At 40.9% G+C, this 12,844-nt stretch overlaps 1 protein-coding gene across 1 annotated transcript in view; it reads right to left on the reverse strand.

Moving 5' to 3' along the window:
* ADAMTSL1 (ADAMTS like 1) overlaps positions 1-12,844 on the reverse strand; it is a 404,153-nt gene that overhangs the window by 175,674 nt on the left and 215,635 nt on the right. Inside the window, 1 exon segment of the mRNA XM_027670722.1 lies at positions 5,358-5,485. Coding sequence (XP_027526523.1) covers positions 5,358-5,485 — 128 coding nt within the window.

The raw sequence follows: 12,844 nt of genomic DNA on the forward strand, positions 1-12,844 counted from the left end.
CTTTGCTCAAGGACCAGGATACACTTGGTGAATAATGACAGAAGATGGGGAAACCCAGTGTGTGCCTCAAGGAGATTTAACCTTGGGAAAACATTAATTCGTATTCTGAGTTGTATGTTGCAGGAAAAGTCACCAGACAAGGAAGACCCAAACTAAGCTGATGCTGGTGCTCAACGATGAGACAATCGTAGGAGACCAGACCTGTATAAGAGCGGGATACGAGTGTGATGTAAAATGGTATGGAATAAGAGGTGGAGATTGTAATGGGTTTGTTACCCTCTCTGGGAGGGAAAAGGAACTAGATAGATCACCTGACTCATATTGTGCCAATAAGGTATTCCATACTATGTTACATCAGCTCAGACACAAAAGAGACGAGAAGGAAGCAAGGCACTCTCTTCTCTTCCGGGTAGCTGCATGGAATAGTTGGGCTGTTTCTTCGGAGGAAGAGAACGTTCTCGTGGGGAAGCAGTCTTTATTATTAGTTCTTCTCTGTGTGTATAGTGTTTATAGGTTTTTTTCCCTCTATGTAAATATTAAACTGCCTTTTTTAGCAGGTTCTGTTTTGTAGTTTTTATTCATTTTTCCTCTTTCCTCCTCCCCTCTCCTCCAAGGAGAGGCTGGGCGCAAGCCCAGTGGATACCTGGCGTTCAGCCAAGGTAAACAATAACAGTTTTTTACTCTCTTATTTAACTTTGAACCAATACGAATAACATGTATCTATTCCATCCTTGTCTGACAGACATCAAACCATTTTATGCTTGATTTGGGAACTGTTTTTGAATGTGTGTGATCAATGTGAGAAACTATTACTACTGAATGAAAAAACTATCCAATTTATTTTGGGCTTTTCTGTTTAATGAAAAATGTACACATCACAAAATTGACTTAATTTTAGCTAATTTCGCTAGTTTTCGAAACCTAACTTTCAAAGGCATGTCTTGGTTGCTATTTTACTGATCAATCAAGTCAAACTACAATAAAGAGAGTCATTTATGCAGATCTACTGTTTTCATTTTGCAGGGTGCAATGGACTGAACAACCACACTAGCGAATCACTTCAGCTAATTTAGCAAGCAGAGCTACTGGAAAGGATACTGCATACTCATGGTTCACTTGCATTACCAAAAGGCAGCCATCAGCTGAAGGGATGTATTTGAAAAGGAGAAAAAAGATGTTCCAGCATGTAACACAGCCAGTATGAAGTATGAACAAAGCTGAGATTAACTCTCTTATGTTTGTTCCCTCTTTCTTTTTTTCCCTTTCCTTTTTTTTCTTTTGTGTTTTTGTTTGGGTTTTTTAGTAGATTTTTTTTTTATTTGTTTGTTTGTTTTTTAATCTCTGACACTTTCACACTGAAGGAAATTTGTCAGGAAGATGTTAATGTTGACTTTTTTCTGCTACTAAACATACAACCCTCATCTAATGGTGGAAAACCTCCACTCTCTTCAGTAGTTTACACACTATTTCCCAGAGGTAAGAGTGATGATTTCAAATTATGGCCCCTTAGCTCAGATTCAGGATCCATGGGATTTCATAACTTGCTTAGCAGTCTGTTACACACTCAGGCAAACTGTTCTCTGCTTCATGATTTTTTCATAAACAGTAACATGTAGGGGTTTTAAGCAGATTGAAAAATAGGGTAGTTATCTATTATCTGCAAAAATAATTTCCAGAACTCTAGGACATCCTGTTCTTCCTCTACGTACAGCCTTACTTTACTAGAAAGTGATGGTGAATTTGGAAGATGATAGGAAAAAGAATCATAACTGTCTTCTTGCCAAGCCTAGACCCAGCAAAATTCTATCTCTATTACTGCAGTACTTGTCAATATGTAAAATGAAATTCCAGAAAATACTGAATATTTTTAGGACCAGGATGGGTGAACTTAGCATAAAAGATTTTATAATTTCTTTTACAATTTGAAAATGTACCCTGATACAGGAAAATGAAATAAATGCACATGAATCTCAGATATCTAATTCAGGCACTTATTATTACTCTGCTTGAGTTCACTTGAATCAACATGACAATACCTAGACAGAAGGTATGTGAGTTATTATCAATCACTATGCTGTATGACAAACTCCAGTGGTGCAACAGACAGACTGCAACAAACAATAGTTGTATTCTGAGCAAGAGGCAAAGTCCATATTGCAGTATCTCTCTACCTGTTCTGCCTATGTGTTTCCATAATCTTGGTAGCCAAAATATACAACAGCTAATAAAACTGGGCTCTCTGCAGAAGCTCAACAGTTGGTAGTTTGGTCCTCAAGAAAAATAGGAGTGGTTTGTGGTTCTCCTCTCTACAGGTTTTGATCAGCAGTGCTGTATGGCAGCTCATGACGGAGAAGAGATAGATGAGGAGCTTCTCTTTCCAAGCTTTGTATCCAATAAAAAAAAATAGACAGGAAAACCAAAAGGCAAAATACTGTAGAATGATAAAATGGTAAAAATAATCTCTTCACACAATATATAATTAGTCTGGGAGTTCACTTTTAAATGAGTTGAGGCAAAACCCAGTAACATTTAAAGGGGGTTCTGACCTTTTGTGTAAATAACAATATTATCAAAAGTGATAAAGAGGTAACACAAATAAAGAGCATGATAAGTGTCATCCTTTGAGGTTTAACTACAAATTAACAATCTTTTATTTTCCTGGGGCTTATTCTGTCTCTGGAGTGACCCAGTGCTGCTTTCTGTCAGCATGGGATACCAGGACATAAAATTGACTTGGGCTGGCAACTCCCATCTGCTTATGTGACTGGTATATTTTTTATATCACTATCATTATGTCCTTAGCATAATCAGAACCAGTTGGTCTAATGAAATGTACTGTTAAACAGCCCTACCCTGAAATTTTTGCCATTTAAAACACTAGAAAACAGAATTTCTCACTAACACTTTCCATTCTTTCATTACAGCTGTGAAGGCCTAACACAAAACATGTTCCCAAAACAAACAACACAAGCACTAACATAACTTTGGCAAACAAAAGCTGGAAAGAAAACTGGTTTCCTTTATTTCACTATATTTATACTAACATATTTAAGAATGGGCAATTAGTCTTTGCATTTCTTCAAAGCAGATGCACTGGGCTCTCCCTATTCATGAGATGCTCTGAAAGTCACCTCATGCAGAACTAGAAGATACAAGGCATTATGAATGTTCCTTCCAGGATGAGAAATATTTAAGATTATTTTTTTCTAAAACATCTCATTGTGCTGCCTGTTTTCATTTGCCAGAAGTATCTAGTATCTTCCTTCATGCTGCAGTGAAATTATACAAAACAAATACATGAGATAAACTGTATGAAGAAGAAATTGTCCCATAGGGGTGGACATTTTGTTCTAGCCTTGCCAGGTTTGAAGTACTTGTGAACAGGCTTATTTGCAAACCTTGGACGAGTTTCTTTCCCCTCTCTGCCTTTTTCTTAGTAACTTAAAATCCTTGCTTAGCAGAAAAGTTCATCATTTAAACCTTTTACTTAATTAAAAATTGCACACGGACCAAGAAAAAGGAAAAACTATCACACATTTCATACAGTGTTAATTACAGGTCAAGTGTTATTACTTATGATATATTGCTATTGTCTACCAAAAGCCAAATTAGCCCCCTGCATCTAATTAACTCCCTGCATTCTGTCCTGTAAACAGTGGGTTTCCATGTCTGAATGGGCCATAGTTAGCAGTCGGTTTCTTAAGGCAGGAAGATTGCTTGTGTCCTAATGGGACAGTAGTAAGGTATTGTACGAAAAACATTTCTGTGTGATTTACAAGTTTGTTCCCTGTTTCACTGGTGCAGCTTCAGTCCTGAACAGCACAGGATTTAGAGGCCAGGAGGAGCGCTTTATACTCACATACTACTGAGGACTACGACTGCTACTGCTGCTGCTTGGAATCCAAGATCTGCCCTCTATGGAGACAGTTCTCAGTGAGGGAGCAGAGGTATAGTCAGAGAGCCCTTGTATTGCTTAGATTCCCCAGACCTCTTGATATGCCTGGGTTCATGTTTACATGAAAGTAACATCTTGAAGGTCACTTATTTTTTTAAATATGGAAAAGTATATACTGTGATTAGAATTAAGCTCTCGTCTCTGCAATTTCAGATTTTGAGGTGAATGCAGAATCACAATTTGCTATGAAACTAACAAGAAATAAGAATTCGCCCCCCACACTTTTTTTTTTAATCCATGGGAATGGAATAAGAAAGTACTGGTTTTCCACTCATTTCAGTACATGCCTTCGCCTGTCTTTTCTTCCCGTAGACTTTTGCACAGGGTCAACTCAATAAATGCTGGTACTAGGAGACCAAACTGTCCACAGATAAAGTTAAAATACACAATATTCAGTATTCTGATGCTACAGTTCAATGCCTCGCGCTGTTTCCTGTCTTCACTAAACAACATCATGTATTAAAATATTAGACATGGGAAATGACTTGGACTGTATGGCCACCCTTTGTTGTATTAACACCAGTTTTGTAAGCACATGAATGAAAATACAAAAGAAAGACATGGAAAATTGTATTACATTTTTTATACTACAATATATAAGGTATTAGAGATGGCAAGAAACCATAAATTTTGGGTCTGGAGTTTTCTGTCATATCCTTTATCAGAAATCTGTTAATATTTATCACATATACCATGTTTACTGCAGGTAAATTTTTTCCTAAAGTAGACAGAAAAAATATTTGCTAGAAATATTTTGCAGGTAAAACTTACATATACTGTAGAGTGGAAAAGACATCAAATGACTACTTCATGTTTGGTTGCAAGCTAGTAACTGGGGAGGAATAAAATCCCAGATGCCTGACTGCGTACCCAGACTTCACCTCTGTACCAGGCCATTTTACTTCTGCTTGTTGGAAGGGCTTTGCTGGTATGGAAGACTTCCTACCTGGAATTGAATATGTAAGGCATGCTCTGCACACTTGTCACCCTTTCTTATGCAGCTCAGGATGCCACATTTGACCAACGCAATGCTTTTATAGTCAGCGTGGTTGAGACAATGGGCTACTAAACCTAGTGAATTATCTGTTTCTGATACAAGTGCAGAAGTCTTACCACTTAAATGGTGAAAGTGTAAGGAGGTTTCAATTTCAGCAGCTGGCAGCTTTGCAAGCTGTCCAGGCCACTTTTTAATCTTTTGCTACATTTTAAAGGGTGTTGCCTTACCAAGCATGTTAGCTGCTTGCCTGAATTAAAAGACACCAGAATTTTTTGACACCAAGTTGGAAATTTCAATGTAGTTCAAGAACTCTACTGATTACTTCTATGGTCTGATACATACAAGTAGGCTGAATTTTCAAACCACCACACCCATCAATAAAATAAAAATCATTCAGTCACTTACTTGCTGCTCAGGCAGCGTCTCAGTGAATATGAAGCCCCTCCTCCACAAGTGCGTGAACATTCACTCCATGAGCCCCAGGCATCCCACAGTGAGTCTCGATCTTCCTCCGAGCAAGTTGTTCTGGAGCTCTGAGGAGAGGGAAAAGGAAAAAGAATCAGGAAAGAACATTTAAAGGTTAAAAAAATACTGCTGTTAGTTTAATGTTTTTGGCTTTTTTTTTTTTTAAGTAGTGTCATGGTTTGAAATCCCAAAATCCAATTTCTGATTCTTAGCCCCCCTCCCACATCTCAACTCAGTGTGAGATGGGTTTCCAGACAAAAACACAAGACTCAATATGGGGGGAAGGGAATTATATTACAATGACTGTACACATAAATAAATAGTATAATACATTACATACAATCTTAACTCTATCTCTGCCATGACATAAATATTTACAATGGGCCAAATCTCTTCTCCCTTCCAAATAAAAGTCCAGGAGGGAAGAAGAAGAAAAGACCCCTTCCAGTCTCTGAACAGCAGTTCTCTCTAGAGCAGCAGTGTCTCTCTCTGTGTCTTTCATGAAGCAGTTGTTGGCTGAATCCTTGCCAATACACACGAGGGAGTCTCCAAGTCTCTCTCGGCCCCCCGACGCAAACGAAGGGCCTTCCGTGGGCTGCGTTACCCCAGACAAAGGCTGCTCCACCACGGTCATATCAACAAAGTGCAGAAGCCTTTGTGACGGTCTGGTATCTTCAGGGGATTCAAGCCCTTTGCAGAGCTTCTGTGCTCTGCCTCAAGCTGGCTGCTAGCTTCTCTGAAGCTGCAGCGAGGGGGGGCCCAAGGTCACCCCACACACACACATTCCTTTGGCCATCCTGGCTTAGCTCTCAGGAGGCCTGAGCTTCTTGCTCCTCTCTCAGCAGTGCTGTAGCACTCTGAGGCTCTTCCATTTCCCTCCTCCTAGGAGGGGTCTCAAAGGAATTCGGGGGAAATTTTGGTTATTCAGTTCTTACCCCCGAAACTCTCTCTCTGTCTCTCTCCATCAGAGATCTCTGTGTCTTCCTGCTCGGCAGCTCTGCTGCTGCTTCTTATCTGCTTGGCTCTTTGCCACTGCTCCCGGACACTGCTGTCTCTGCTGCTGCTCCATCTGCCCACTCACGGTGGAGAAAACTCCTTCAGCTTCTCAAGTCACAGACCTCAGTCCAGTCTAACACTGTTTCCAAGTTTCTATGACCCCAGTTGGGGGCTGGGGGAGGGCAGAGCCCCCAAGGGGCCCTGAGCCCCTTCCTCATGGCTTTCACAACATGGTCACTCTTCTTCTAACAACAAGTACAACCTCTTCTTTTCCGGTCTAGAGATATGTTTATATTTTGCAGGAGCGCAGATTGGTTCAAATCTCAAGTGTCACCACCCCCTGGGGGTTACCACTTTCTTAGCTTCAGGGGGAAAACCTGGTTCAAACCACCACAATTACATATCATCCTAGTTATTGAAAGCACTGAATAAATTGAATAAACCTGTTCTTCTCTGACAAGCCAGTTCTTTAGTTGTGATTGGTGTATGAATTCACTTTCATCCCTTGAATATCCTACTTTGTCTCAGTTTGAAGCTAGTGAAGACCATTTTAAAGGAGCACTTTGGACAATAGTGAGACAAAGGATTTTTTCTCATTAAAAAAAAGAGTCAGAGTATTATAGACATCAGAAATTTTGCTCTGAAAATTGTGCTGCTGTGTTAGAAACTATGAAAGGGCATATTGAAAGATGCCTTCCAAGATGGTCTTAATTGAAAATTGAAACACACCGAAGTGAATCAACATGATACAAAGGCATTCAACATAATCACTTTCACGCACTCACCATAAGGAATTGGAACTATCATTACTTTCTCTCTGCCTGAAGATCTCCTATAAAACTTGCTGGACTAAGGTCCCTAACTGTTTTATCCCTAGTATTTGAGAGCTTAAAAAAGAAAGCACACGTTAACTGAAGAGCTGGAGTTAACCAATGTCAGGCACAGACCCAGGCAGTGCTACTGTTAATGTCAGTGGTTGTGCACAAAGAACCGTATAAAGAAGCAGCACTGATGGACTCAGAAATAACTCAGCTCTTTGAGAGTTACGTCATAAATGTACAGCAATACCTGCCTCAAGTACAGCAGTTATACCTGTATTCAGCATTTCATTTTCATTCATGCAAGTGCACCTAAAAACCATAGATTCATATGGACACAAATGATTTAACCATTTAGACAGATATTGTTCCTCATGGTCAATGTGGTTTTGCTGAAGGAAACTGAATAACCTTGCACAAGTGTGTGTGAAATTGCTATGACCGATGGAGACCAGGCAGTATTCTCCTTCAAAGCTTGATTTGTGCTGTGGGACGGTACTAGTGAATAGCATTTCTAACTGTATTTGAAATAAATAAGAAGGCAAAACAACTACACGAGGGAGATTTAAATGGTTCACCTTCAACAGAGAAACATCAGCAAGCATCACAGCTAGCCCATGTTACATGAATCAACTTCAGCTTTCATAGAACCATCAAATATGCTGAGTTGGAAGAGAATCATCAGGATAATTGAGTCCAACTCCTGGCCCTGTGCAGGACAGCCCAAGAGTCACACCATGTGCCTGAAAAGTATCATTCAAATGCTTTGTGAACTCAGACGGGCTTGGAACTGGGACCACTTCCCTGGAGAGCCCATTCCAGTGTTCAACCAACCTCTGCATGAAAAACATTTTCCTGATATCCAATTTAAACCTCCCCTGACTCAGTTTCATGCGGTTTTCTTGAGTCCTGTCACTGGTCACCACAGAGAAGAGACCAGTGCCTGTCCCTCTGCTTCCCCCATGAGATAGCTGTAGACCACAATGAGGTCTCCCCTCAGTCTCGTCTCCAGGTTGACCAAACCAGGTGACCTCAGCCATACCTCAAATGGCTTCCCCTCAAGTCCCTTCACCATCTTGGTTGCCCTCCTTTCAACACACTCTAATTGCTTAGTATCTTTCCTCTATTGCAGTGTCCAAAACTGCACAAAATATTCAAGGTGAGGTCTCACCAGTGCAGAGCAGAGCAGGACAATCCCCTCCAGCTGGCGATGTTTTGCCTGATGCCCCGTAGGACAGGACTGGCCCTCCTGGCTGCCAGGGCACTGCTGACTCAAATTCAACTTGCCATGGACCAGAGCCTCTTGGTTGATGGCAACCTAATGGATTATTTGAGACACAGTGATAGCTCAACACTGAAATAATTTTACCTTCAGTGAAGCTATGCAGAAGTTTGGTAATGAAATACAGCAGAATACACTGGTCTTGAATACCGTTATTTGTAAGCAAAACCAGAACATTATTTTGTCTGTGAGAGATGATACTGGATTTGTCTAATGCGTGTAAAAAAATTATTTGACATTCTCATTTTATCTTACCTTTATTAAAATGCAAGAAGTTTTGATTTCAACATAAGAATTACAAGGGTAAATGTAAAAACTAAAGTTACATAAGTCATCAAATTCCAACTATGGGCAGATGTGAACCAGTCTCTAGATCTCATTAACATGAGATAGGAGAAGACACAATAATTTACTAAGGTTATTTCACCTGACTGCTTTGTGAAGGGTAGTTTTTATAAAATGCAAATGTGTGCTTGCACTTTTAGTCTCTTAAAGAGAAAATACATGTCTGTGCTTCAAACTGCAGATAGGTGCATGTCTTGATCATTCACCACCAGTTGAAAGTCTAAAGACATAATTAAAAAGGGTTGCAAGGTAAAGTTCATGTGAACCAATTACTCTTACCTCACCATAAATTATAAGCATCAGCATACCTAGACATTGAAAGGGTTCAAATTTTTCTGACATAAATTGTAATCTCACCCAGAGGAGATCCATGAGCCTGTTACTTGCATTCCAAGATTTGTTATAAGACCTATATATTCCCAGAAAACATGTGATCTCCAACTGGAACAGGCTCCAAGTTTTCTTTCAACGAGTGAAGTAACCGTAATTCATTTCAACTCCATCCACATTTAATGTTAAAGAAAGTAGAGTCGTTTTGCCTCCTACTATATGGTTAAGGCTGAGCTTGAAATTCTAGTAATGCCTGACAAGTCATTTTTCATCCGAAAACCATTGTCCATTACAGGTCTATTCCAGCTTCAAAGGATATATAGAAATTACTAGCTAAGAATTTCCTGTTAAGCACAGATTTCTTCAAAAGTAGCTTATAAGGGTAGTTAGTAACTTCTACCCACTTTCAGCAAAATGAACTGAACTTAAAATCTTACATTAAAGTGACAGTCGAGTTCTACAATGCAAGAATTCCTACAGTATTCCTTTGAAGTTTCAAAGTTCCTGTCATAACAAGTAAACAGAAGCAAAAAGAAAGGGAGAAAAAAAGTAAAGGGGGGTACATGCCCCTAAAGCTGCAAGGAGTAAAGCTGCCACCACTTAAAGCCTTTAAGTCTTACTTTAAGTAACACACCCCTCTTAGAAAAAGTCCATTACCTCTGCCAGAGGTACCCCAGACTGGTGCTTCTCAAAACGCCAGTGTATGTCAAAGATGTAAAATGCAGTTATCAAGATTCATTATGCCCTGCTGCTGCTACCAGAAGACCTGCCTTATCCCTTCTGTCCATTCTAGGGTGGATCTCAGCCTCAGCTTCCCAGGAAACACCCACTGTTTTGTCCGCACAAAACTCAGGATATCCTGACATCAAAAGCATCAAGTCAGAAATGTCACCTGCAATCAATGACCTACATAAAACAAATAAATCTGCTAATACTAATAAAAACCAGCTCTTTCTTAGTACCTTATTATCTTAATACACACTTAATCTGATAGTGGTTTTGCAGCTACCATGCAACCCCTCAGCTAAAGTGGGAATGGGCAGCAGAACTCCCAAAGAATAGCCTAATGAGAAAGAAGACAAACACTTTGTGCTATTGGACCAGAAAGCAAAAAGGATCATGTGTCAAAAATGAAATCACTGGAAACAGGGTACTCAGGTGAAGACGCTTAAGAAGTAAAAAAAAAAAAGTCTTTTAACTACAAGTTGAATAAAGGACTTCTTATAATACTGTAGTGGGTTGACCCTGGCCAGATACCAGGTACCCACTAAAGCCGCTCTTCTCACTCTCTCTCTGCAACTGAACAGAGAAGAGAGAAAAAAAAACAGCTAAGAATTCGTGAGTAGAGACAAGAGCTGGGAGAGGTCAGTGACTGATTACCTTCACGGGCAAAACAGACTCAAAGTGGGGATACTACTTATATTTATTACTAACAGGATGAGAGCCAAAGAGTGAGAAATAAAACACGTCCCCTCACCTCTCCTTCCTTCCATGTTCTCCCTCCTCCCCCCCAGTGCTGCAGGAAGACCGGGAATGGGGGTTACGGTCAGTTGTTGTTTCTGCCGCTGTTCAGGAAGAGGAGTCCTTCCCGTGCTCCCATGTGGTCCCTCCCACAGGAGACAGTCCTTGATGGACCTCTCCAATGTGAGTCCATCCCTTGGGCAGCAGTTCTTCCCAAACTGCTGTCCCGTGGGTTACTCCTCCATGGGGTGCAGTCCTTCATGGATGAGCTGTACTGATGTGGGTCCCCCACAGGGGCCACAAGTCCTACCAGGGAAAAACCTGCTCCAACCTGGGCTTCCCTCTCCACGAGCCACAGGTCTCTGGCAGGACCCCGCTCCATCCTGGGCCTCCCAAGGGTCACAGCCTCTTTCATGCATCCACCTGCCCCAGCATGGGTTCCTCCATGGGCTGCAGGTGGGTCTCTGCACCCCGATGGTCCTCCATGGGCTGCAGGGGCACAGCTGCTCCACCACGGTCTGCACCACGGGCCACAGGGGCCTCAGCTCTGGTGCCTGGAGTACCTCCTCCCCTCCTTCTGCACTGACCTTGGTGTCTACATTGTTATTCCCATGTTCTCACTCTGCTCTTCCCTGACTGGAATTTCTTCTGCAGAACAATCTTTCATTCTTGAATATGTAATGACAGAGGCATTACTACTACTGCTGATTGGCTCGGCCTTGGCCAGCGGCAGGAACCCTGTCCTAGAGCAGTCTGGCATTGGCTCCACGGGACAGGGGAAGCTTCTAGCAGCTTCTAACAGAAGCCACCCCTGTAGCCCCCCTGCTACCAAAACCCAGCCACAGAAACCCACTACAAATACAAATAAAAGTAACCTGACATAATCAAGTAAGACTAAAAGAGTATCCAATTTGACTCTAAAAAAATCCAGGTTTGGTGTCTAACAGTAATTTCCAAATTTATTAAAGAGTTGTCAGGCATTCATGTTAAATTAAGAGGTCTTTCCTACCCTTTCCACTAACACACAGTACAGAGAAATAACTTAAACTATTTGGAATAGTATGTGAAACACAAAAGTGTTGCACATCCTTAACTCACAACAGCTACATGGACATCCAAGAGTCACATCCCTAATAAGAACTACATTTCTTCTAAAACCAAGTGTGTGCACATGCATGTGGGTGCACAGAGGCAGACACATGAAGAGCAGCACGACTTCTGTTCATGTCCTAAGGTTTATAAAAGAAGTTCAGCCTTAAGAAAATAAATCTTAGTCACATACTGAAATTGAATTTAAAATTTTGTTTGTAACAGTGCTATCCCTACAGAATCCAACTATTTGTCAGTGTGACATAGAAAAGACTGTGTATAAATGCAGATTATGTTGTTTAACTTCTCCTCTGGTTCTGAGGCATCCAGTCTTCCTCCTCAGTAAAATGTTGAGTGTAATGCTCAGTAAAAAGTACCCAGTGTGTTCCATAGATTAAACAGCAATACAGATAGTGAAAAATGCACTTAACCTCTCGTTGGACGTAAGGCACTGATACAGAATTTAAGCCAGTTATTTCCCAGATAATATGAACTGCTGAGTTTGGTTAAGAAATTTATATCATCTGGTTCTTATCATATCCCCACTGTTTCAGGGTATGATGAGCTGTCAGTGACAATATGCAAAGCTCTTCTGAGGCCACTGCCTAAACTTGTCTTTCACTACTGTGAAAATCATGTTAGGTACAAAAAAACAGTATTTTTTCCTACATAGATCTTTCTGCCCTCCTTTTTCAGATAAGTCCAGGTGCACCCCTTGTGGTGGTTTCACAGCTCCCAAAAAATCCAGTTTCCAAGCTTCCCCACAATTTGCCTCAATGTGAAAGAGAAGTTCTCAAACAGGCACAACTCGGCATGGGGAATTATATCAAAATTTATTATTAACAGAATAAAAACTATAGAAACTAAAAAACAAATAAATACACGGTATTAATACAATTTCTACCACCCCTGGGGTCCTCCCACATCAATCCAGAAGAAGAACCCTCCAGGATGATAGCTGAAGTCTCTCTCTCATTGGGGTATCAAGGAAGGGGTCTTCTTCACCCCTAGCAGCTGTTCAGCCTCTGTCGAGGTCTCCTCCTGAGCTGCAAGGGAACACCTGCTTCATCAGGTCTTCATCACGAGTTACAGGGAGTCAGCTTTTG

Source organism: Neopelma chrysocephalum, unplaced genomic scaffold, assembly GCF_003984885.1.
Source record: "Neopelma chrysocephalum unplaced genomic scaffold, ASM398488v2 Primary Assembly neopelma1_96926, whole genome shotgun sequence".
Classification (NCBI taxonomy): Eukaryota; Metazoa; Chordata; class Aves; order Passeriformes; family Pipridae; genus Neopelma; species Neopelma chrysocephalum.